Source organism: Struthio camelus, chromosome 2, assembly GCF_040807025.1.
Source record: "Struthio camelus isolate bStrCam1 chromosome 2, bStrCam1.hap1, whole genome shotgun sequence".
In the NCBI taxonomy this organism is placed as follows: Eukaryota; Metazoa; Chordata; class Aves; order Struthioniformes; family Struthionidae; genus Struthio; species Struthio camelus.
The window spans coordinates 130,959,263-130,983,776 of record NC_090943.1 but is presented as its reverse complement, the minus strand read 5'-3'; the positions used below and the strand labels follow the sequence as shown (position 1 = coordinate 130,983,776).

The following is a 24,514-nucleotide window of genomic DNA, read 5'->3' as shown; positions in this document are numbered from 1 at the left end:
ACACTGGTACCTGCCACCAAAGCCTGAACGTGTGAGTTCAGCAAGGAAACACCTTTCTTTTGTAAGGTCAGTTATATCAGAGGTTACTGTTGCTCATAAAAGAAGCTCTTCATACATTTAAATCAATGCTAAGAGTTTTAGCTAATACTGTCATTTCCTCTTAAAACAAATAGCTGATAAGGGGATAATCATGCCTATCTTCAGAAGGGTGATGTTCACACAGGAAACAGTTTTCTTCTTGCTATTCATGAACGTTTTCCCTACTACTTGTTTCTGACCTCACTTTAGGAAGGAAAATGCCCCTTCCTAGCTTTCCTTACCCCACTGGTATTTTTTGTCACTTGCAAGGATCGCCATCATTTTGCTGAAGCCAAACCAAGAGAACTGCAAGGTAGGCAGTTATTTTAGTAGGAACAGTGAACAGACAACAATATTTGGAGGTCTTTAAAATAAGTTACTTACATTTAAAAAAATTTTTAAGCTGAAGTGGCTTTTTCTCCTCAATCATTTCCTAGGGAGAGCAGTAAACCATTTTGAGAAACCAGTATTCTTGTAGCTGTTTTTATTTTTATTTTTAATTGACTAATCATTTACTTCCAAGTGTCTTAATTTAGCCGTTTGGCATAACAAGGAGAACCAGCCCCGAACTACACTCAGTCCCGCTCCATGCCATCTGAGACTTGCCTCTCCTGAAACCATTGAGAATGATGCTCATCGAGTGCTATGATATAAAAAAAAGTACTCATAATGGACTGATTTCTAATTAAGCTAGGTGGCAAAACTTTCAATTCGTATAGGATTATAAAGACAAAAGCATTTCAAGAATAACAAGCAGTTGCAAGATAGGAAACATTCTTCAAAAGAGAAAGCCTGTTGTCTTTTTAAAAACTGCAGATTCATCTATTCTCTAGTACTATCATATGCCTATACCTTTATATGAGAATAAATGAAGACACAACAGAAACACGTTGAAATCTCTAAAGCCATGTAAAACCCGAAGGCATTAAAATTTATTAAATGATGCAATAACAACAGAATTCTTTATTTACAATAGCATTATTTAACATCAAATAAGCAAATAGCATCAGCAAAGCAATATTAACTTGCATAAATGTATTTAAAATTTCTCTGAATATATCTACCTTTGCATAAACTGCTCACACTAGAAATACAAACATCAATGCAGGTGAACAAAGTGATGTTCAGAGTCAACTCCATTTTGAAAATAAATCACAACCTGAAACACTGTAAGCTTTCTCCTGAAGAACCATAGTTTATATATTGCTTAATTTTACCCTTGTATAATCTTTTCATATACACACATCTCAGATGCAACTTCATGATGAACTGTACAAATAAAACCCACAAATGACATAAAGGGAAAAATTAAATGACAGTAAATGTTTGAAGAAATGTGTCCATCATCTCTATTGAACAACATAAAGATTAAGTGATGATGCACTTATTCCAAAATTGTACACAATTCACTATACAAATATAATACATCAGACAGCTATGTAGGAATATACAAGACTTAAAAACAGATCTAAGGCATTATGCTAGATTTTAGCATTTTGAGGTTCTTGCACATAGCTTTTACCTGTAGTAAGAAACTTAAAAGATTTTGTTTTAGTCTACAAAGAAACACCAGGGAGAAAATTCTAATTAAAATCAAAGCCACTACAGTAAATTTTCTTTTGTGCAGAGAATGCTTTTGCTCTTAGGCAGCATACTACCATACAAATACTAGAAAACTTTTAAATTCACACCAACAATTAATGGCTTAAGTTGCATTTCAAAACTGATTGTGTATCTTTGGGTTCTGCAAGTGGAGCTGTGCCACCCATTTCATCTGTTAAGCCCATATGAATTCCATTTTTAAACAAAGATTAAAAAATGTATTGTATAAACTGCAAAAACATTGCTTTTAATTAATACAGGCCCAAAGGGATACTGGTGTGGGATAATATTTTAAAGACTGAGTACAAATTAATTCATTGTAGCAAAACAGCTCACTTCACTTCTTAACCTTACCACATTACATGAACACTTAAACAGGTCCTATGACCATGTATATATGCCTATTTTTCACATTATGCGCCTTTCACATTTAGTAATGTTAAGTAGAACACTGATTAATTGTTCTGTTAAACAAAATCCAAGTACTTTCTCCGACAAATTTACTGTATACAGGATGAAAAATACTGATAACGAAGGGAATTGATTTGGCCTTTTTTTGTTTCTACAGTGATCAATATGATCAGAAGATTCCTTCACTCACTTTCCTTTTTCGTTAGTTAGAAGACAACTGAAATCACCATGAACCCAAACTGAGTCAAAGTGATAGGTACAATCTCCTTTTTTCAAAATGGCAATGGATGATGAAGTGTCATAATCACTACAGATGATAAGGGTTTGCAGGACTCTCGTGAAAGAGGACAAATTTAAGCTATTATGTCCACTGTGAAAAAGAATAATCCGAAGAGGTTATGATTAAGCACTGAAAAAGAATATAATACAAACAAAATTATTTTAAAACTCATTTACACTTTGTGTTGCATGAAGTTAATTCCTTCAAATTTATACATTTCTTATATAAATAAATTTACCTCAGATATATAATGTATGTTTAACACAAATGTCATCATATCAACGAGGCTGTGGAGCTCAGGGATGATTGATAGTTTTTTTAGTTTTCCATCAGCGCCTAAAAGGATGGCTCAGCTGACTAAAATTTCTTTTTGAGTTGGAAAACAAAACAGTGACTGCTGAAAAGCGTTGTTTCTCCAGAAGCGTGGCACTCCCCTTCTTAGTACATTTCCTTGACTTTCATCAGAAGCCTTCTATAGAAACAACCCTATTTCAAACCACCTTTTATCATATGTTCCTGAGCCTTATTATAGAATAACTGCTACCTTTATCTTAACTCCCACCTGAAAAACAAAAGAAAACTAAACACATGGCAACGAAATAAACTTTTCACTCCCAGAAGGCATGGCTGATGAGATACTATAAAATGCATTGCATTTTATATGACATCCAAAAATTTGTGTTCAGGCTAGAAAGTGGGTAGATTAGGGGTGAGAGGAAAGAAAAGAGAGGTCAAAAACATCATCAGTTTCTTAGCATTTCAAGTCCTCAGAAACTGACGCCAGTTTTAGTAAAAGATTACTCCAACCACAGTGGGCAAGGAAAAAAAAATACCCTAACAGTGGCCTGCTTAGTAACAGTTAGTTTCTCTAAGATTCATTACGAAAGAATATAAACATACAAAAATCAAGAATTGGTTCCTACAGTGGCTGCATATAATAGTAGGTTAGATAAATGACATTATGAGCAGAATCACAAGGTTTAGAAAATAAGAAGTTTCAAGCCTACAAATTAGGTCTAATCAAGGCATTGTGATCCTTTACAAAACACTTTCCCAGGAGACACACACGGCTAAGAAGATATCTAATTTAATACTGAAGTACCTCATTCGGAATCAACTTCACAACATGTATATCTCACAAAAATTATACAAGTAAAACACTTAAGTTTTCAACTTAAATTATTGCTTGTTTACATATAAACCGGATTTTAGGTACCTTACAAAACTTCCTCATAGTCCACACTGCTTCAGAATAATTCGAAACACACAACAGTGGTGAAGTCTGTAGTGATATCTGCTATAGGTATTACATGAATCGTTATTTTCCCGGTTAAGGGGATGGGAACCAGAAATTATCGTGCTTTAAAGCAGGTATCTTGAGCTCTTTGATATTATGCACCAATTCTGCCACTACCATAATCAGTACATGCATTATCACTGAACCTGCTGTTCAGCAACCAGCAACTTGCAGTCTAGATTGCTGGTAACACACCTAGGGAAATGAAGAGCTAACCTGTTCTTTTACTCTATTAGAAAAAGAGATGAGAGAGGTCAGGAGAGCCAGGTTAAAATCAGGATTTGCTGATTTTTAAGAATTTAATTACCTAAAGAATGTAACAAACTTATATTTTTGGATTCATGATTTGCATTACAAACGTTACCAAAAAATGCAACTAAAACACCCCTTATAAACAGCCCTCTTGTGGGATAATTTTCACCTGTGTTACAACTTTTACCCCATTCAAAATTGGTCTGTATAGTTTTCTACATAGGTTCATCTTCTCTGACTTGTTGCAAATGAAACATATTCATTAGAGGTCTGTATGCACCAGACACTGCTTCTAAACCCTCCTCCAGGTCTCTCCGCCCCCAAAATGCAGGCCTTAGTTTAAAACACCAGTCTTCAGATGGAACTGAATCCTTTGCACCAGACTGAGTAGCCAGGGAAAACAAAAGCAAAAAACCAAGGTCTAGAACTAAACGGGAACAGAACAAGAGCATGGTTGTTTTTCCTTAAATACATACATTTAAATACATTCAATCTGACATGGTTTATGAAAATTGCCTGTCAACATTTACTTCGCAGGAGAGATCTAAGTTGCACTAAGGTGAATGCAGTGAACAGACTGAGCAACTGTCTGTACGCTAGCTTCAGACTGTCAAAGAGGCTGCTCGTTCAGCAACGACCGTTTTGACTCCCCTCGGGAAGGCAGAGCTGAGTCCTATCGGCAGCGGGGAGCTAAGCTCGCGCTGCTGCAACTCGCCGCCGAGCAGCTGGGTCACGGCCAACCGATGCAGCTCTTCAAACTGGTAAGGGTTCGGGGCCGTAAGCCCAGTCAGCTGAAGAAAGGAGCAAACAAACCGCCTCTAGGGTCAGCAGTATTTCTGCAAAAATAGAAATTGGACAAAGACAAATGAATTCTTCTACCTTGGATGCTGGAAGGACAGACAGGTGAACGAGACTGGGATGCTCTTCCGCAATACACAATTTCCCTCCACGATACTCAGAACAGGTTGCAATGCACATATTTTTACTCACCTACATTGATATACTACTTTAAACCTGAGATTTAATCTCAATTTACAAAGTAAGACTTTTCTTTGCATGCACTGATGCAATAGGCTTGTGATTAATTCCAGTGAAATCAACGGGGGCTTGCTTCACTACATCCTTAGGTCCTTAATTCACTTCAGCTATCGTGGATATTATAACAACTAAGGATCATCTACGATTTGTAGACTCCACATAAAGGCACAGCAATATGGTTTAAGAGAGGTTGGTCTCAGACTCGGGTCACGAGCCAAATTTCTCTGTGTTACTGTCGTATCTTTCTCGCAGGAAATGATTTTTTTTAAATTCATTTTTCCCCTCCAAGAATTATAATTAAAAAGCAAATACAGAAGAAAATAAAAAAGCTCCAGCTAGCAATCTGTACAGATGCTCTTTACTTCATGATTGCACTGTCTTTATACACACTGGTTTCAGCTGAGTTGATTACCTTGTACTTTCTTATTTAAAAAAACCGCAGGATGTGGTTTTCACAGCCGTTTTCAGACTGCCCCTTCCCGTGCCCGCGGCGTGCGCCTCTCTGCCTGCCTGCCCTTGCAGACTCCTGCTCCCGTGTGGCTTTGTGCTCAGGGAGTCGACCCAGCTGAAAACTGTTTTTTTTTTTCCCCTGGGTTAGTTTGCACTTGCACCCCGCGGCACCCCGCGGCTCCGCGGAGGAGCCCTTTGCTCAGCAGCCTCCCGTCCTGCCCGGGAAAGGCCCCCTTTGGTCGGGGAGCTCTGGCCGGGGGCGGTTTCCTCGCCCTCCTCTGGAAGCTGTCTGTACGGTCTGCTGGACTTCACCGCCTTCTCCCGTGCAATGACGGGAAGGTCAGACGCACTCCCTCACCGGGCCGTGTCTCCGCTATTTCCAGCCCTGCCCGGGGCGTAGCCGCAGCTCTCTGAGGCCAACCATGAAGCAACGCACGGAGGCCAACACGGACCCTCCCCACGGCGAACGCCAACTCACTTCTCATTTTGTTGTCTTGAGAGGGCGAAGACACCACGCTCGCTTCCCGCAAACCCTGCCTAATATGAACAAACTCAACTCTGGCTCTTCTGCCTAACGCGGCAGTCCTGGGACTGGGTTAGCACCTTCTGGCCACACAGCTCTGAACTGATTTCTGAGAACCCAAAGGAGACGTCCTCATTTTCAGAGTGGACTTTTTGCTAATAGTATCTGTGCAGAGTTGTTCCCACTAGACCAATGACTTAAAAAATAACTTTGGCAGAGCATGAATTTGCTTTGTAATTTAACAATATGTCATAGGGTGATAAAAATATATTAAGGAAGGAATTATACAAAAAAGGTACAAATTACTTTTAGAAAAACTTTTCTTTTCTTTTTATTTAGACATAACCCAATAAAAGAGAACTTCAAGGAAATTTGTCAAGTTATTATTTCCAGGATGATAATCAATGTAGGAAAAATTGCTCAGAGTAACTTCTATGTCTGATTTATGTAACTTTAAAATAGAGAAGTAATCTAAAAACCCTGCAGATCATTAAGAACAAGAGTACCGCTACACTGCATTAAATTAAGCTGCATGTCTCTCAGAAACCTCAGATACATACAGTATTCTTCAGAGATATTTGCTTTTAAACAGCAGCAGGTTCAGACCACGTGAAGTTAGCTTATAAAAATTTGTTCCAATAACAGTGAAATAATGATTTATTAAACTGCTCTAGTTGCAACAATATTCAGGTCTACAAACAAAGGGTACTTTGCACCTTGAAGGAGAGAGAAAACTCTCTGTCCTCTAGTTACTTTTAAAACAGCCTCACTGTTAAATATTTGTATCATCGTTGTACGCCCTAAAAGCTCTAAAGGTCTTACCCTTAACATATTAAAACAAAATGAAACAGTACTAAGCAAACAGAAATTAAAACGGTAAACGTACTTTCTGTAGTATATGCATATTTCAGCAACAGTATGTTATGCCCTGGTCACTCAACTCTTAAGAGAACCAGTCCGTTTAAGTAATACAGTTCTCTGAGGTCAAATTTACGAAACACTGAAAAATAACCCAAATTTGTCAGATGAATGTTCTCAGCTTTAACATGTGACAGCCACAGCTGCTGAGGGATGAAGCACATTAATCCTCTCTTCAGCCCTCTAATTACAAAGTTTGTACTTAAAACAAAAAAAGTTACTTAGAAGTAGTTTATGGCATGAAAACAGGGGCTCCTTAAACTCTACTGCAGTTCACAGTTCTGTGAAAAAGATATTTCTAGGGCTTATAAAACATTTGTAACATTTATGTAAAACTCTCTACCTTTTCCTTGGCAGTATTAGAGCTGTATTAGTGGAATAAAATTAAAATCTGTACTACACGGAGGGTAATCAGAGGGTACTCTTGCAAAATATTTCAAGAGGTTTAAGAAGCTGCTTTTCTTTAGCTGAGCAATAACTGCTGCCAGGCATGGCTACTGGCCATTTTATTGTCACTCTGATCCCATTATTTGAATTTCAACCCCTTCAGCGGCACCTTTACCCATAGGAGACCTAACTTCAGCTGAAGTCCTGCCCCTCAGTTTCGTACACCCGCCGTTACAGCTCTCTTCTCTGACGTTTCTCTTGACTATTTCTGCACCCTCTCCTTGTACGCCTCCAGGCCTTTTCTGCCACATACGCTCTCTCTTCTGCTTTCCTTAAGCCATTCTTTAAAACCGACTTCCTCCTTTCTCTTCTTTATTCTCCGCTTCTCCCTTCTTTCCTCAGTGGTACCCTAGATGTTGTTCTCTGATGGTCTGGCTTCTTTTTATATATGGAATTTTACTGGATAAGGAATGCATCAAGGAACTAATAATTCCTGGGTACAGGACAGCTTCTGCTAAAACAGGACATACTGCGTCTTTTTATTAGTCATCAAAGTGACTGTGAAAAGGTTGTAGAAAAGATTCTCCATTCAGAGATCCTCCGCTCTTGGAGACAAGATACGTCTCATGTGAACCCCTAGGATGCTGAAAAGAATTGGCCTCTAGGGGGCTTAAAACACACATAAGTGCAAAAAGAGATGTATACAATACAATACATATCTGGCTACTTCTTTGTCAGTACTTTCATGACCTTCGTCTTCATTAATCTCAACATATTTGGAGTCAATAGCTTTCTCCCATTATTCAAATTTCTTTTTTCTAACGGCAGAATAACTTTAAATTTACGCTACTTTCTGATTTCAACGCTGCATTTAAGGAGACGACAGGAAATAATGATGTAAAGGATGGACCTCAAGCAGCTTATAAAATAACTCCCACAGAAATAGCAGGTTAGATCTGCCTATTTTGATTACTTTCAAAGACAGCTGTTTGCAAAGAGTGTGTGATATTTCAATAACTTAAATAAATAAATGTAGTCTCCCTCAGGGTCTTTCTTACACAGATCCTTGTCACCTGCTCCTGCTAACTGGCTATTACACTCCGTCATTTTCCCTCATTTATTATGTCCAAATCAACTTCGAATAAAAGTTTCCCAAAAGAAGAAAAATCGCGATCAATAATGCTGGTATGAATCAAAGCATAAGGAGAAAAACCAAGATAGAGGAGCTGCAGGTTCCACTTGTCACCCGTCTCTCTAATACCACCAGATGGCCACAATGTTTTCCAGTCAACGGTCCTCAGGGGTTTCAACTTGCAAGATACAGCATGGGGGGCTCCTCAATTAAATATGTGCACAACACTATACAGCAAGAGACAGTAATCCAGCAAACGAACATATTTAAAGCAGTGCATCTTCAGGCTTTGCCATTAATTGTTCTAAAAACAAGGGCAGCAGAGAAGAGGCTCCGGCGCAAGGCAAGAGGAGCGCTAGCGAAGGCACGAGGCAGCGGGCGCAGCAGCCGCTAGATGGTGCTTCCACCTCGCGCCAGACCCCGCGATGGCCACCCGCGGCACGGCGATGCGGCTGAGCGGACGCAGCCCGGCCAGCAGCTTTGCCTCCGCCTGCTGCTGGTAATCCCGAGAACCACCCATACACACTTTCCTCGGTGCATAGGTTTTCACGTGAAGCTACTTTGTTGTATAGAAAAGGTCAGCTTTGGACATCTGTATGGGTTTCCACAGCTGTGATGCTCAGAGCACAGAGAGAAAATAATGTACTCTAGCTCCAAATCACATCAGGTCTCAAAATACTGAGATGTAATACACTTATTACACTTATTTTAAATGAAGGCTATTTGCCATTAAAAAACCTTCTACTGGGGGAGGTGCAGGGGAAATAAAAAACACCTCATTTACCTAGGGCAGATGCCAGGAACTCTACAATGGCTTTCCTTTAATATTGTTACTGTCTGGAATATAAATCATTTTTGACCTAAGCAAGTGCTAGTTACTCCATCAGCTGGAGATTCGTGTGAAAATTAGTTCAGTATTCCCACTCTCCTCAGAACAAGCATCGCATAGAAAGCAATAAATAAAGTAATTCATAAAATTGGTGCCCTAAGTATAATGCAATGAAAAGTGCAAAAACACTTAGGCAGGATAAAACGTGAAATGGGTTAAGCATTCAGCAGTGAAAATATAAATCGCCAGTAAGTCTTTCCCATCATCAGATAGTAGTCATGTAATAGCTTCGTAAAAAGCAAATAAACTATAAATAAAAGTCTGCTGAACTTAACTTTGTTAATTCAGTATGTGTTGAGGTATTCTGTATTATTCACTTTAATAATGCTAGTGGGATCTAAATAAGGAACTTAACAGAGATGTCACCAAAAAGATAAAGTAAAAAAAATTAATTGTGAAGGCCTTATATAAAATTACTAGCACCCTGGATACTTTTAACTTTGTAAGTAAAAAGATACTGTATCCATCCTAGACCGCACTGTACTGATTGTCCAGTTCCCTCTTTGTGCCTTTATACGTCATTTCTTACCCGTGTTGCATCTCCGTCCTGCTTTATCATATCCATTCCAGGCAGCTGGTTTGGAAAAAGATTGCCTCCCCTCATAGCAGGATCATTAACCTATTGGTAACAAGACATGACGGCAAATGGATTAAAAATATGTTGGAAAAAGGCATGGGGATTAAAAAGCAACATTATAAACTATTATGGTACCTGCATATAACAACATCCACTTCTGAAATGAGATTGTCATCAGAGAAGTGACTATATAGCTGAGCATCCTTGTTATTCATCACGTGCTTGACTCATATTGTTCTGCTTCGTAGTCAACAACAAAAATTTTGTTTCTGATACTATGACCCTTTGTGCATATTTTACAAACAGGTCATATTAGTTTAAGAGGAGATGGCTGCTATGAAGGTCCTGCAACTAGAAACGTGTAACTGCTTTCCTACCCTCAATGGCCTGCAGCCTTTCTGCTTTTGCAACCCACCACGGAATTTTTCAAAGCCTGATGAGAAAACACGTAGGCTGAACGATATTCAGTATTGATTTAGTTCTAATGACGTATTTTCTTCTGCTTGTAAGCAATGGAAGGAAGACAGTATTAAATGGGAAAACCTGCAGCTGCATGCTTTCCTAAATGGACGGTCTGAACAGTTTGCTGAACACAGCCACAGCAAAGTACTGACTCTGTGTACTTTTGCGCAACCAAAGGGTCTGTCATGCTTCGTTATGTGGAAAGATTGACTTGACAAATTTACAGCATTGCTTTCTTAACCAAAGGACTAATCTTACCATGTAGGAATGGATACAGAATACGAAACATAGCCCTTCAGCAAGGTTCTTAGTAAATCCAACTTTCCTTAAAAGTTTTAATGGGAAAGAATCCTTTTCCTAGAGAGTCTTTGTTGATTCAATTTTATCTCACACTTCCCGCACACCAGATGGGTGGGACAATATTGAAGATCTGTCCCTCCAGATTTTGCTGGAAGGAGAATTGTATTTTCTGTTTCACTTGCCCTTTAGGAGACTCTTGGTTGCCAAGGAGAGCAGAATCTGCCACTACACTATTTCATTTCTGCTGTAACAACCTGCTGCAGCAAAGGGAGAATTGTTTTGAATTTACCACACCAAAACCGTCTGGTTTCAGGTCCTTCTGATCACTCTTCTGTTGCTATTCACTGATTTTGCAAAGAGCTGCAAAGCTACATGCACTACTATGATAAAAAAGGTGGTCTCTCTAACACTGCCAGAGACGTGAAGGCAGTTGAACAGGAAAGGTTAGAAACTTAAGTGTTTTTGCTTCAGAATTTTCAACTCTGAAGCAACTGATTATTCAAGCACTGTAAGCTCCCTAGTGACGCTTTCCACTTCTTAAAAACAAATGGATAGATTTTTTAAAATCTGAATCTGGAAATTTAAATAAAAAAGGTAAAGAACCACACTATTTTGTTTGGTATGAAAGAGTAGAAAGCTTCACCTATACACGTTTGGCTGAGCAACAGAATCCATGTCTGAAAAGTATTTTTTACCATTTGCCAACACTCATCAGGAGATTTGTTGCAACAGGCTCATGTCCACGTGCCTTCACTATTTTGTTCAGTAGACAAATGAAGGAAAAAATAAAAAGCAAAAAGACAAAATTATGTTTTATTGAATAAAGAACAGTTTTGGAACCAAAAGAAGAGCTCATGATTTGCACCACAGTAGAGTTAGGACAGTCATGGAAAAGCAATGTGGCTCTAGCAACAAAGGCATCAGTTAAGTTCCAGTTACAGATCTCCTTGCTAGTGATGGCTCAAGAGCCTCCACTTGCACGGTAATAGACACAAACGAAAATCTACTGTTTTGTTATAGGATTAAATATGCTCCAGAAGTTCGTGAAAGATAAAATAATCCATATTAACACATGAACATCTCTGACTGCAACAGCAATTCAGTCAGAAAAGTAAGGAAAATGTCAAAGAAGTTAAAAAGGTTTTTATAATTTTCTTAAGATTTTTCTGAAATAAGAGAATTTTTACAGATGATTCTGTAAAGAAGGCAGGTTAAGTGGTGTTATTACATATCAAATCCAACTAAAACAAGACAGGACACGTTTTACAACCCCCTTGCAATTAAGCATGTCACTACAGCCTCCTGTAAGTAGAGCAGAGTTATTTGGAGCACGTCTAGTACGAAAAGTCTCGTACCACTCCTCAGCTCCTTTCATCCAATATGCAGAACAGACCTAGTCTGTTCTCAAAATACTGTTTCAAGATGATTCTTAGTAAATGCCATGCAAGTTTTGACTTTGGGAGTACTGCAAGCATGCAGATTAATAAACATCTACTCTGAGGAGACATCTAGATAGTGGCTTACTTCATATATTGAAAAGTCCCTTCTCCTGCAGAGAAACTGCTTCTTCGACAGCTCAGTAAATGACATGTGTCCATGATGCAAAATAACTAACCGGCATAAAAAAAGGAACAGTCCATTGGGCAAATAACAAGAGGGAGACAAGGAGACGAGCACTTTTGTGAATGGTGCAACACAGGCAAGGTTAATATTTTGTGGATCACAGGGAAGGTTTTGGATGGGAGGAACTGTGTGGATGTGGCAGTCTGCCTTTTGGCCTTACTGACAGCAGCCTCCTAAAAGACAGACTAGTATGGGCAGCCTGGAGAGCTGTAAGGTAACTGTAAGGGAGAAGATGACAGTGAGACAAGGTATGAACCCCCAGGTACGTAAAAGAGTCTCTAAGCATCATACATGGCAAACCCAAGGGGAAGACAATATTTCGGGCATGATCTTCTATATGGTGATGCGGAGAGTTGAGGTAGTAGACAAGAGAAGTTGGAGACGCACGAATGTGAGCAGCTAAACAAGACAGCATTTTCGAACTCTGAACACGTCCACAGGACACAACATAGTGCCATGGGAAGAGACAAGAGACAGAGCTGAACAAATCTGTTCGGTACCAAAAAGTAGCATAGTTGCTTCTCGGCAGGTAAGCCAGCTCAGGCAGAGCTCTTTTCGAACAAGAAGGTGTTCCTTCCAAAACTATTCAATAAGACGTTCTTGAGCTTCCTCAAAAGCTGAAACACATTTGTAGCATAACCACTGTTATCCACTGTGGTCAGAAAGAGATGCGCATGTGATGTTAAAACTATATGTTATGTAACAATAAAGAGAAAGTAGGTGGCAATGAATAACTATGTAAAAAATACACATGACCATAAAAAATAAAAAATCAGAAGAATGAATGAAATGTCAACAGCCAGCAGAATTAAAGAAAATAAAAAGTCATTTTGAAAGCCACCAGTTACAAGAAAATGTTTAGCACAGTCTAGGTCAACTGCTAAATAAAGATGGAAAATTGTAAAAAGCTATGCCCAAAGCACAGGAAAAAAAATCAAATTTATTTTTAATATATATACTAGCATTTATTCCTGCCTCTCAGAAAGGAAAATGTGAAGCAGCACAGCAAGCATTCCTGAAGACTAAAAAATCCTGTCTTGTGGCCCAGAAATGGCCCCTCAGCTGCCAGTTGGCCACCTCTGACCTAGCTGAAATATAAAACATTTGCTTGCAGAGTTTGCAGATGACACAGTGCAGGGCTGGTAAATCAGGAGGAAAAGAGGCTACTGTTAGAGACTGAGCCACGGCATTTTAGTTAAATAAACAGCTTTTGTTAGATTAAGTCTAATGCAGACAAAAGGAAGGTAATATGGGGACAAAGAATGCAGTTTCATCTGTGTAGAAAGCATTCAGCAAGAACACGGGGATATGGGGATATCAGGGTCCTCCTAAGGGTTTCCGTATGAGCTCTCCATTGACACAAACAGAGCTAAAGCAATCCCTCCCTGTACGGAAAGAGAAATTTGTGAAATCACTGTTATATCTCTATATCCAGTTCTTCTGTTTATACTTCTAGAAGGATGCTACAGTAACAAAGGGAGCTTAAAGCAGATCCGCAAAAGGGACTGAAGGTCTGGAAAACAAATGTTGAGATGGATAGAGAAACTCAATCTACTCAGCTTACTGGAAGTTAGATAAATGCTATCTTGAAACAAGATCTAATAGCTGAACAGGAGAGAAAAACAGTACAACAACTGTGCCCGTGGAAGCAATATTCTGCAAAGATCACGGGAGTTTCTGAAATAAAACTTCATCTTTTCTATAATTTACATTTCTTAATTCAGATTCTTGTGGAAAACTATGCAGCACGTGCACATTAAGAATTCAGACTGGGTTGTCATCTTCAACTCCCTAGTCTTTTCTTCTTTGGCTTAACTAGTGTTTTACTATATTAAAAACGTGCAACAGTATGCACTTAGGAACTAATAATAATAAAAAAGTCTGCTATAGTTGGGCTCAGCAACTGGGACTATCAGAGGAGGTGACAGATTTGGGAGTATCAAAATTACTTCAAGTCACCAGTATGCGGCAGCTGTGAAAGACAAATGTGATCTGGGGCTATATCTGTCAGTGTATTCCAAGAGAAATTAGGAAGAACTAGTGTTACGCACATGGCACTGGTGCTTAGGAAATACTGATTCAGCTTGGAACAGGTGCAGAAAAGGAAAAGGAATGCAAAGCCTACAAGAAGAGACTGAAACAGCAAGGCTTGTTTAACTTGGGGGGTGAGGGGCAAGAAACCCCCAAACAAAACATGCCAACAACCCCAACACAAAACAAAAATGAAAAAATCATACTGATATAAAGCTTTTCTCTAAAAGACAGGGAGAGAAAAGGGCTATTTAAGCTAAAGGACAACACTGGCAGAAAAGTAGTCTGTTAGCAAATTTAGGCTAAAAAAAAAAGACATTGGTTAGCAAACCAATACTACAACCAACTTTAAATTGGAACCTCATCATCTCAAAAGAGGGGTTTATGATTCTACTGGCCACAATTGCAGGAGACTCTGCTTGATGATTCACAAGGCACTTTCCTGGCAATCTTTCTAGGAAAGGTCCATAATTTAAAGTTTGTGTGTTGAATCAATTGAACTTCACCTCTGAAAAAACCATACAGATCTGTTAATTAAGACTTGCCTCTCAAATATTTATTAATGTGTTACGTGAATTTAATTATGGACTGACAAACTGAAAACGTTGCTTTCCTAAATCTGCATATCCTAAGCAGCAATCTCAAAAAAAAAAAAAAAAAAAAAAAAGACTGTGTAAATCTCCTCTCAGCAGAAAGGAACAGGTTACCTGGCTATTGATTTAGCAATCTATTTTATACACATCACACTACAAAAAGTGTGAATTTTGTGCCTGTGAAGGTGCCAAATTGATACTTCTCAAAGTCTATTGCCTATTGTCTGGTACTACAAAAACAGTGGTAGTAGAAACATCTTCCACACGCTACCCACGCCAGCCTATTTCACTCTTATCTCCAGGAACCTGCCTGACATTCAGTCCTAGCCTCCGCTGCTGAGAAAATTAGCAACAACATGGGTGGCTGTCAACTGAGCTATCGAAACTTACCTACCGAGAATAGGAGCTAGGTCACCACACACTTTCCAAAGAAGCCCAGGAGCAACTATATGCTCTAGTTACAAGAGTGCTAGGTTAAAATGGGAAATCTAGATGCAAAAGGTGCTCTACCTCATTAGTCACCTTGGTTATCTGAGTGCAAAGCCACAAAGAAAGCCTTTTTAACATAATTATTTCTCAAGGAAACTGATAGAACAAATATAATGGCTTATAGCAGTTACAGCCCAGCTCAACTGACCTGAAGAACTACAAGTCAAAGAAAATCCTCTAGCTGTCGTCTCAAGTCCTTAAGTTCTCACCTGCTCAGGACCCATGGAGGACAACCCTGATGTAGGCACAGAGGTCGCTGAGGTCATGCTGATCTGCCCTGTCATCTGGTTCATGTTGTTCATACCACTTGTGTTGGTTGCCATGGATACACTGATGTTCATGTTATTATTGTACATGCTGGTGCTTGCTTGCTGCCCAAAATGTGGTGGGGACTGTTGTGAAAACATGCTACAGCAAGGAATGGAAAAAGCAATGTGTCAGACTTAGAATGCTGAAGCCACTAAGAAACTACTCTCTTTTCAATATACTTTGAACTAGAATTTGTACATACTGTTGTTTATGCCAACTTACAAGAAAGACTGTTTTTCAGCTACATTTATGTCTAAGGAATAGATTTGCAAAATTTAAGGTTCCACGTCTGTGCACAAAAACGCATGCCTTTGCGAGTGAAACTGGCAGAGGGTACAAATCTGTTATGTGCGTGCATAACAGCCAATTATCTGTCTAGATGGGCCTTGCATATATATTTATACACGTCTGGAAAAGTAACTTTTGGACGGAAAGGAAAACACCTTTTTCCCTCTCCCTTGTTATCACAACGCAGGACTGCTGAGTTGATACTGGATCTGGCTCAATAAGCTTCCTTTTTGCAAAGGAGGCTATTTGCACATATGAATACCAGATTTGCACATACAATTATGGCAAGTGGGCTCACAAATACAGACATGCAATTGTGCAGAAATTTATATACTGATTTTAAGCATCAGGTTTTAAAAACGTGGCACTATAAGAAACTGTATAAAGTCCAAGGCAATTACCCTCCACAATCATTGGAGGCCTCTGCAAAACAACTTAAGGAAAACCAACTGTGGCTGAGCTCTGTCCAGTTTTTTTTTTTTTTTTTTTTTTTTTTTTTGAAGTCAAGTGCCTTGTGCCTCCTTAATAGCATCTTCCCATTACATTGGAAATCATATGAGAGGGTTGTTTTCACACAATTCATAAAATGTACTCCCCACTATTTATATATCAGCCTTTCCTACTCTGGGAGCCTAATCCAATAGTAAATGAAGGAATTATTACTGAAGACATGTCTAGATGGAACATCTACGTTACACAGAAGTACTGTGGAAGAACTGCTGCATGTACGACGATACACAGTTACCGTGTACCTATCAACAGCTGACTTGTACTTCCCCATGAAGCACTGCTCCCACAGCTGAGGAAATTTTTGATGGATAATGCTCAACCTCATACTTGGGTCTCCATTACGCTACAGCCATGCACTGTCCATTGTGAGATTTTTTTCTTCGAGTGTCCTGCGGATAGCGGAATGCAACTGCATTCTGGGCACTGGATCAAACTCTGAAAATCCCACAATTCTCTTCCTTCTATTCCATGCTTTTCTAGGCCACGTAACCCCATTTTTAAGTTGTTATCTGGATGGATGAAACAGCACACTACAGATCATTGTGCATACTCAGTGGCTTGTGTAAACGCCTTTGACACGTCTCCGCAGCAGAGGTGCAGTTTGACATGCCAACCATGAGTCTATCAAGCTGCTGCTGCTGCAGTTTCAGCAGAAGCCACAACAGTGGTAGCTATGCCTCCTGCAGATGCTTCAGGAAGACAGTGAGGAAGCGACGAGGACGAGGATGAGGATGATGAGCTAAATCAGCTGCTTTAAGGGGAATTTTACTTGGATCAGCCTCGTCACTGACGTACTATTTTTCTGGGTTTAGTAAACGTGTCAACTTGTGGGAAAAAGATTTGTTGAGCTGGGATAGCAAGAGCAGCTTGAGAACTTCAGAATGACAAAAGGACTCTGCTATAGATCTGTGTGCAGTCTACCCTCCAGGGATAGTGGTTGTACACCACCCTGACAGCTCTTCCTGTCCATGGGGAAGCACAAGATCAGTGCCCTCTGGAAGCTCATTATTGCCTACCGATACTGTTCAACATCTCACCCATTCAGTGTGGACAGATTAATTATTAGGTTTATACTGACTGGGGCACGAGTCTCAACCGAAAAGGTGACTGCATGCATGAGGCATGCTACAATGCTATCAGAGAATGAGAGTTATATGCTGACCCCAAATATGTGCTGACCCCAAATATGTGCAAGCACAAATGGACTGAACTCGGTTGCACTTGGGCATTTAAAGTGAGGTGATATCCAGTCATTGTAATTCCAGAGCAGCAGAGAATGCACAGGTTACAGCTCAGCTGGACCAGGCATGTGGAAAGCAGTGTGGGAAGGCAGCAATAAAATCATATGCAGAAGAGATGCATCCACACAAACATTAGGAACTGGAGCTCATCGTGCAGCACAACTTCTTCAAAAGGACACAACAGTGTTTCATCAGTTATTGCAGACAAAGTATTGCATTGTGTGGATGCAGGTCTTTTAGCTATGCACTCACTTTGCCTTGTATGAAGACAGAATTTAAACCAACTCGTCAAGCCAAATTGAAAAGAAATCTCTTTTAGGAGTAGATAGTTAACAACAAACAAACAAACAAATATATATAACAATAGATAAATAAGTATAGACCATAAATGACATGTTTTCCTGTGTGTGTGTTCATTCAGGTTTTGTTCTGGATTTACCTGTTTCCACCCATATTCCCTTGCGCCCACCCATTCATCTCCGTAGAGGACTGATAGGCAGGATTAGCCTGAGACTGCTGAATCATGGGACTCTGAGTGTGCGCCAGCCTTGGGGACATCAGTGGACTCTGAGGAGTGGTTGCCCCTGTGAAGCCTGGATCAGGCTGCTGACTTATACCTAAAAGAATAAAATGAGAAATTTAGCCAGTGCACATTATAGGCTAAAACAAAGCAAGAACTCAAACCTGCAGACATGTGTCACCTGGAACCTGTGACCTTGTGTCTCCATGCAGGGTCTAGATTAAAATCAATACATGATCAGCTAAACACTACATGCATAAACTTAAAAAAAGTGCTTTGCATAAGTACGTTGCCTACTTGTGCTCCCTAACGTGTGGCAGAGGCCATAAGGAAAAACACTGGTTTTTTACCAGCGGTTAGCTAAATAATAAAGCAAACAACTTAAGTTGTGAGTTTAAACAGATTTTAAAACGTCAATTGTGTGCAAGAATTTTGTTCTAAAGCAAGTCACTTTGATTTTGTTTAAGTTCAAGAGCAGCATACCCAATTGAAACAAGCCACTCTTAACACTGGAGTAAGAATTAGGTTCTATGAAATCTAGTCCTATATATTCACTGTCTGCACAACTTGTACTCATTGTATGATATGAAACAGAGAAGTTAACATAACTTGTATTCATTTTCGTAAAGCAATAACAAATCTGTGGAAGGAAAGCACTATTACAATTGAGAAACTGATGCAAAGGAGAACTGATCAACAGAACAGATAGCAAATTTAGAATTAGGTGAAATTAATTTGTATTAGTTGTATCAGTAGAACATGCAGATACATAGTATTTGATGTAATTTTAACATAACTGTTACAATATATTTAGAGCAAGACAGTTCTGTAACAATAACTGCATGGAGGTAACTGACCCACGTACCTCCAGAGTAAAGCAGCGTACAGCTTCTTAAAATATATTAACAAAATAGTATTACACACAGGCCTAAGGAAGGGAATGCCTCATTTGATACTAATTTTTATTATTTCAAGACAATAACTAAGTTGTTAATTTGATATTATTATGCACACACAAAGGATTATATTTTTTGGAAAGAATCTGTCTGATTTTTTTAGCTCCTCTCATGATCAAGACGCAAAGAATAAAACAGTACCACAACGATGTGAAAAGACTGCGTACAGCTTTGCTTCTGATGAAGTTTCTGGTCACTTTGGTCTGTCCGCCAGCATCGATTCACATCTTTTTCACATTGTATGTATTGGCTGTTTTATTTTAGTCAAAATACAGAGCCCATAGAGCCAATATGTACATGTATACATGTACATGAACGCATGCCTATTTGTGTGCGCATACACCTATAAATATCAATAAACACACAGGTTGCGCTTCTGCTATTGTTCAGTGAAGACCTGCACTCAGAGAAATCATGGTACCTGAGCTAGGAAAGTGGAAGGTATCACACCAAATTTGAGGACTCAGGACAAGCCCAACCACCCTACTGTGTTTCCCATCATTTCCCAGTTTGGCAGACCCAGGGGGCCCCGTGAGGAGCTGCGGGAGGGGAGCCGGGCCCGGGGCGATACTGGGGAGGAAGGACTGCTGACAGGCATCGGGGGTAAATCCAGTACCGTAGTTTGGAGGAAACGGAAACTGCTGTGCATTTGCCTGCGGGATCCGTGGGTTGCTCATGGTTGCTGGTATGCCACCGGCGGCCACCATGCTGGGGGTCATGCTCAAGCCCTGCCCTCGCATCATCAGCGTTCGCTGCTGCACCTGCTGCTGCTGCTGCTGCATCTGCCGCTGCCTCAGGTGCTGGCTCAGGATCTCCCGCTGCCTCTGGGCCAGCATCTGCGCGTTGATCGGGCCCTGCGGGGATACGACGGCGGCGGCGGCGTCAAGAACCCACCACGCGCCAGCGCGACTAGCGGGAGGCAGCGCCGCGGGAACCATCAGAAAGACGCAAGCTCTTAATCGCCTCCCCGCAACAACAATATTAAACGGAAGACAATAATCCTGTTAATACTTCTGCTGGGAAAGAATTCCAACAGTGAAACACAGTTGCTAACATGAATAATGCCAGCGTTTAATGTTGCAGATATTTGTGACCGTAAACAGATAGCTCATTAAAAAAATGCATCTTCTCTAGCAAATGACAAACTTGGTTAGCATGCAGTTATATCACATCTCTAGTAAGCAAGCATTCACCCTGTGTAAATACGGGAAAGACTATAAAACAATAAAATGCTTTATTATCATTTAGACTGCTTTATTTGTTTTCAGGACCTGCTTTATATTTCTTATATGCATTTACAATATAGCATTGGTACTCTATTTAGATTAATAGGGGGAGAAATAGGAAAATAAAGAGAATTTTTCTGAAGTACTATTTCCCTCACCTGCGTTGGCACTCCAGGTCTCAAAGACAGATTCATATTGGAGACGCTGCTGATCTGATTTATCAGTGGCTGCCGATTCTAAAGAGAAGAAAAATTAACCCAGGAGTTGTTAAGGGGGGGGGGGGGATTTTATATACATGGGTATATACATCTTCTTTCCAATTGGCAGATTTATGGACCTAGTTTTACAGATTCAGGTATAGACTACTTTTCCTGCTTGAATCCTGCCATCGTTTACAGAATCTCGCTTTTTAATGAGACAATGCACTGCACAAATAGCAAAAGAGACACTACGCTGTTTTCCAAATATTCTGCCTTTACAATTTCTACCTTTTTTGAGTTCAGGATTGGACCATTGAGGACTCTGAACTACTCTTTGAACTAGGCTCTATAATTTGTATATACTTTTAAATTTTTGTTTAAAAGTGAAACACGGTACAACAACTTAAAATGATCCTTCACTGTAAACCAAAGCAACAAAAAGGATGTGGGTAACAGACAAGAATAAAGAAAGCATGTAGATTACTGGAAGAATCAAGATATAATTCACAGAAAAGGACGTATACAACAACAGGCACTGAAGAAGCCCTGCGGAATTACTTAGACCCAGACCTATATATTTGTACGGTATTACAAGGATAATTCTTGTACAATACTACAAGAATAATGAAAAGGTGAAAAAAACATCAAGAGCGAGCATACACAATACTGGCAAACTTATTACCATAAAATGAAAGTAAATAGTAAGAAAATAGGGTACACATTTAAAAACTAGGCAAATCAGAGCAAGCGAAAAGTCAGTACATGCAGCCTATAATATGTGACTGTGCCAGTGTAAACCAGCTAACAAATAGGCTCTACCTGCTGTGCTTGGAGCCTGTGTTGAAGCTGAAGTCTCAGCTGATTTGGCTGGTTCTGCACTATGCCAGTGGGCCGGAGGCCAGGCCTCGGCTGCATGCGCAAGGCTGCGTAACCTGGCCGCTGCCCCATGGGGTGGAAGTTTGGGTCCTGCATGGGTGCGTAGCTGCCCTGGGCCAGCTGCGCCTGAGATGCATACTGCTGGGTGAACACCGGGGCCTTCTGGTCCAGAAGGATGCTTGAGTCTTGACTCGAGAAGGTCTCTGGATCTACAGCTTGGCTCTGCGTAAATACATGAACAGAAGTGTATGCAAATGGTTGGTGGGACACAGTTTTCCATAGGATCGTATGAGACTAATACAGCCACCCCACAAAAACACCCTTCTAAACAGAAGGAAGGAACAGGAGGAACAGAACAGAAAATTATGTACATTTTCTTTGATAAAATATAAAACTTGAGGAAAAAAAACCAAATTGTATTTTTGAATGTTAAAACATTTTTAAGGAGACCACTTCTTCCTCTCTTGCTTTTTTTTAAAAGCCCATTCTTTGCAACGCTCTTCACATAGACATTGAAGCATTCTTCCAGTGAATAAAAATGTGAAATGATAAACGCTATATAAAAATCTGTAAATAAAGCAAAGTCACTATATTTTTGCCATTGAATTGGAGATAAATTCAAAGGCATTACAAACGAGCAGGGAAAAAAAGTGTAGATTTTTATCAGTATTATTCAGCTCTTAAAGAAGCTAATGCAAATAGAGAGCCTAATTTGTTCAGGGCTTTTTTGCACAAACTGATTGCCCGTCAGCTTGGAATAGCTAACACAATTTTAAACTCTGCTCTAGATATTTCCCTTCCTCTCTACCCAGAATAATTTTATAACTTATTCCACACTGACCTTCGGAATCAAGTTAATCTGAATTTCAGTGCCCTCATGAAAATAACGCCTAAAAAATGCTTGATGGATACTTTTAAAATCACTTTCTAAAATGTGACATTTCTCTTATCTGTGAAATTCTTTGACTGTTTCCACTGAGATGTTAACTAACAGAAATATATTTACGATTTAGTTTCAAATAGAACAATCTACATGCTATTTTGGTGGTGGTACTCCAAAAGCTATACACTACTACACGAAAGTTTCATATCACAGAACTGAAGTTCACCACTAAATTATCTCCACCGTAACACTTCATTATGTTCTGCATTGTACTACATGGTCTTCTCACGTCCAAACCAGGGTTTCATTGGTCCTATTTCATAGTTACAGACGGCCCACAGACTCGAAGAGACAGAAGCAGCGTCTAAAACGCAGACCTATTTCAGAAGACATTCCCAGGACGCTGATGAATGCTGGGTAATGAAATGATATTCTAGGTGACAAGCTCATCTCAGAGCATTAAACCATTATAGAGGCAAACGTGTCGGTTTTGGAAATACAGTTTTGATGTCAGAAACATCAAGCGCACTAACTTGTTCCCCAAATCTTTTTTTAATTTTTACCACTTTATTTTGCATCATGTAAGACTGAAATGGACAAAAAACAACTGAAAACTAATAAAAAAAAATCTGTAGGAAAAATAACAGATTAAAAATAATAGAAAACTCTGTCCTTCAAAGTATAGGAAGCATGTTCCTAACTTAAGAAAAAAAACTTACAGTTTTAAGTGCTTGGAGTGATATCAGGTGCTTCAGGTGAAACTGATCCCTTAACTCACATCAATCAACTAAGGGAAAAAACTAAGGGTGTAGTTACATGTTACACTTTCGCTCATCCAAAAACTTGCTGCTACCGCAACGCGAAGGTCTTGACGTTTCTCCTCTGCACTCATATTGTCCTTTCTTCTTTCCTTCCCCTGCTGCTGGCCGTGACCTTACCGTGCGCTCCCACACAACAAGTTGTTCCTCTGACCGCCAGGCTGGCTGTCTGAACTGGACTGCCTCCTCAAGGGTCAGAACAACACCACGAGCTAGATCAAGGCGGCAGGGGAAGGAAGAAAGCGCTAGGCTGGCGGTGAAGGCAGCTCTCTGGTGGACACTGAGCTGTCAGGCTGACTAACCATAATTCCTTAACTTCACTTTAGCTCGCCAGCAGTGTGTTTTATAATGCAAATACAACAGTAACTTTAAAACTCTCCTTCCCTTCTGTAACACACTTTTTACCTCTATCTTGACAACTCATCCTTTAAAAGCAATTTCCAGTACAGGCAGCGCAGCACGCAGTATACCTGGCTAACCAGCTCGGGTATTCCTAGGGCCCTGTCAATTTCTTCTAGCCCATCAAAATTCCTCAGTGCCATATAAAGCTGATCCAGGAGGGCACCCTCATCACTCGGGGACTCTGACGAAGGGTGATTGCACAACAGGTCATCTGGTGAGCTGCCAAACGGTTGCCTGCGAACACATGAATATTACATGGGTAAACAGCTGCTGAAAAACAAGGACAAATAGCAGAGGATTAGTACTCAGATGGAACTAACAAGTGGAGGCAGAAATTATTTTAATAGCTGCTAATTTTCTTTAGAAACCTATTCTGAATGCAAGTCATGCTTCTCAAAGAAACAGTGTGAATAACGTACTTGTCAAGACCCTACAAGCATAGTGTATTCAACAAGTATGTGAGGGTACCGGAGAGACGTCTGAGCACTGATTTCATAATACTGGATCAACAAAGGAGCACAGGAGTCAGCATAGTGTATGTTCACTGAACACAGAAGAAAGTCTAGAGAGGTAATTTTTTTTTTTTTTTTTTAACTAACTCTAACTTTGAACTAAGTGTACTATTATAAGTGGATAAAAGAACTGATTTCCAAAAAACACCCTTCTTAACTAGTTTTCTGTCATGCTAAGCAAGTGGAAGAGGTCACAGGCAGATCTGAGGATCACCAGAGCTCACACAAACTGAACAGCGGCAGCAGAAGGCCTGAGGCAGGAAGGAGCAGCAAGAAAAGGACATCCCCCTTCTTGTGAGCCTAACCCACCTCACGGAATTGCCCACGTGGGTACCAGTCCTCGCGCTCGGTGAGGTGCCTCCGAACGGCGCCAGCAAGAATTTGGACACCGTCAGGCAGAGCGTGCGGGCTCTGCCACTCCTGCTAACCTCACCCCCGAGT

The 24,514-nt window shown here is 40.0% G+C and overlaps 1 protein-coding gene across 1 annotated transcript in view; it reads right to left on the bottom strand.

Moving 5' to 3' along the window:
• Positions 1–968: 968 nt before the first annotated feature.
• NCOA2 (nuclear receptor coactivator 2) overlaps positions 969–24,514 on the bottom strand; it is a 195,993-nt gene continuing 172,447 nt past the window's right edge. Inside the window, 8 exon segments of the mRNA XM_068932536.1 lie at positions 969–4,756; positions 9,787–9,876; positions 15,542–15,740; positions 18,120–18,297; positions 19,773–20,010; positions 20,541–20,618; positions 21,402–21,680; positions 23,630–23,795. Of these exon segments, the coding sequence (XP_068788637.1) occupies positions 4,745–4,756; positions 9,787–9,876; positions 15,542–15,740; positions 18,120–18,297; positions 19,773–20,010; positions 20,541–20,618; positions 21,402–21,680; positions 23,630–23,795 (1,240 nt within the window). The 3' untranslated portion in view covers positions 969–4,744.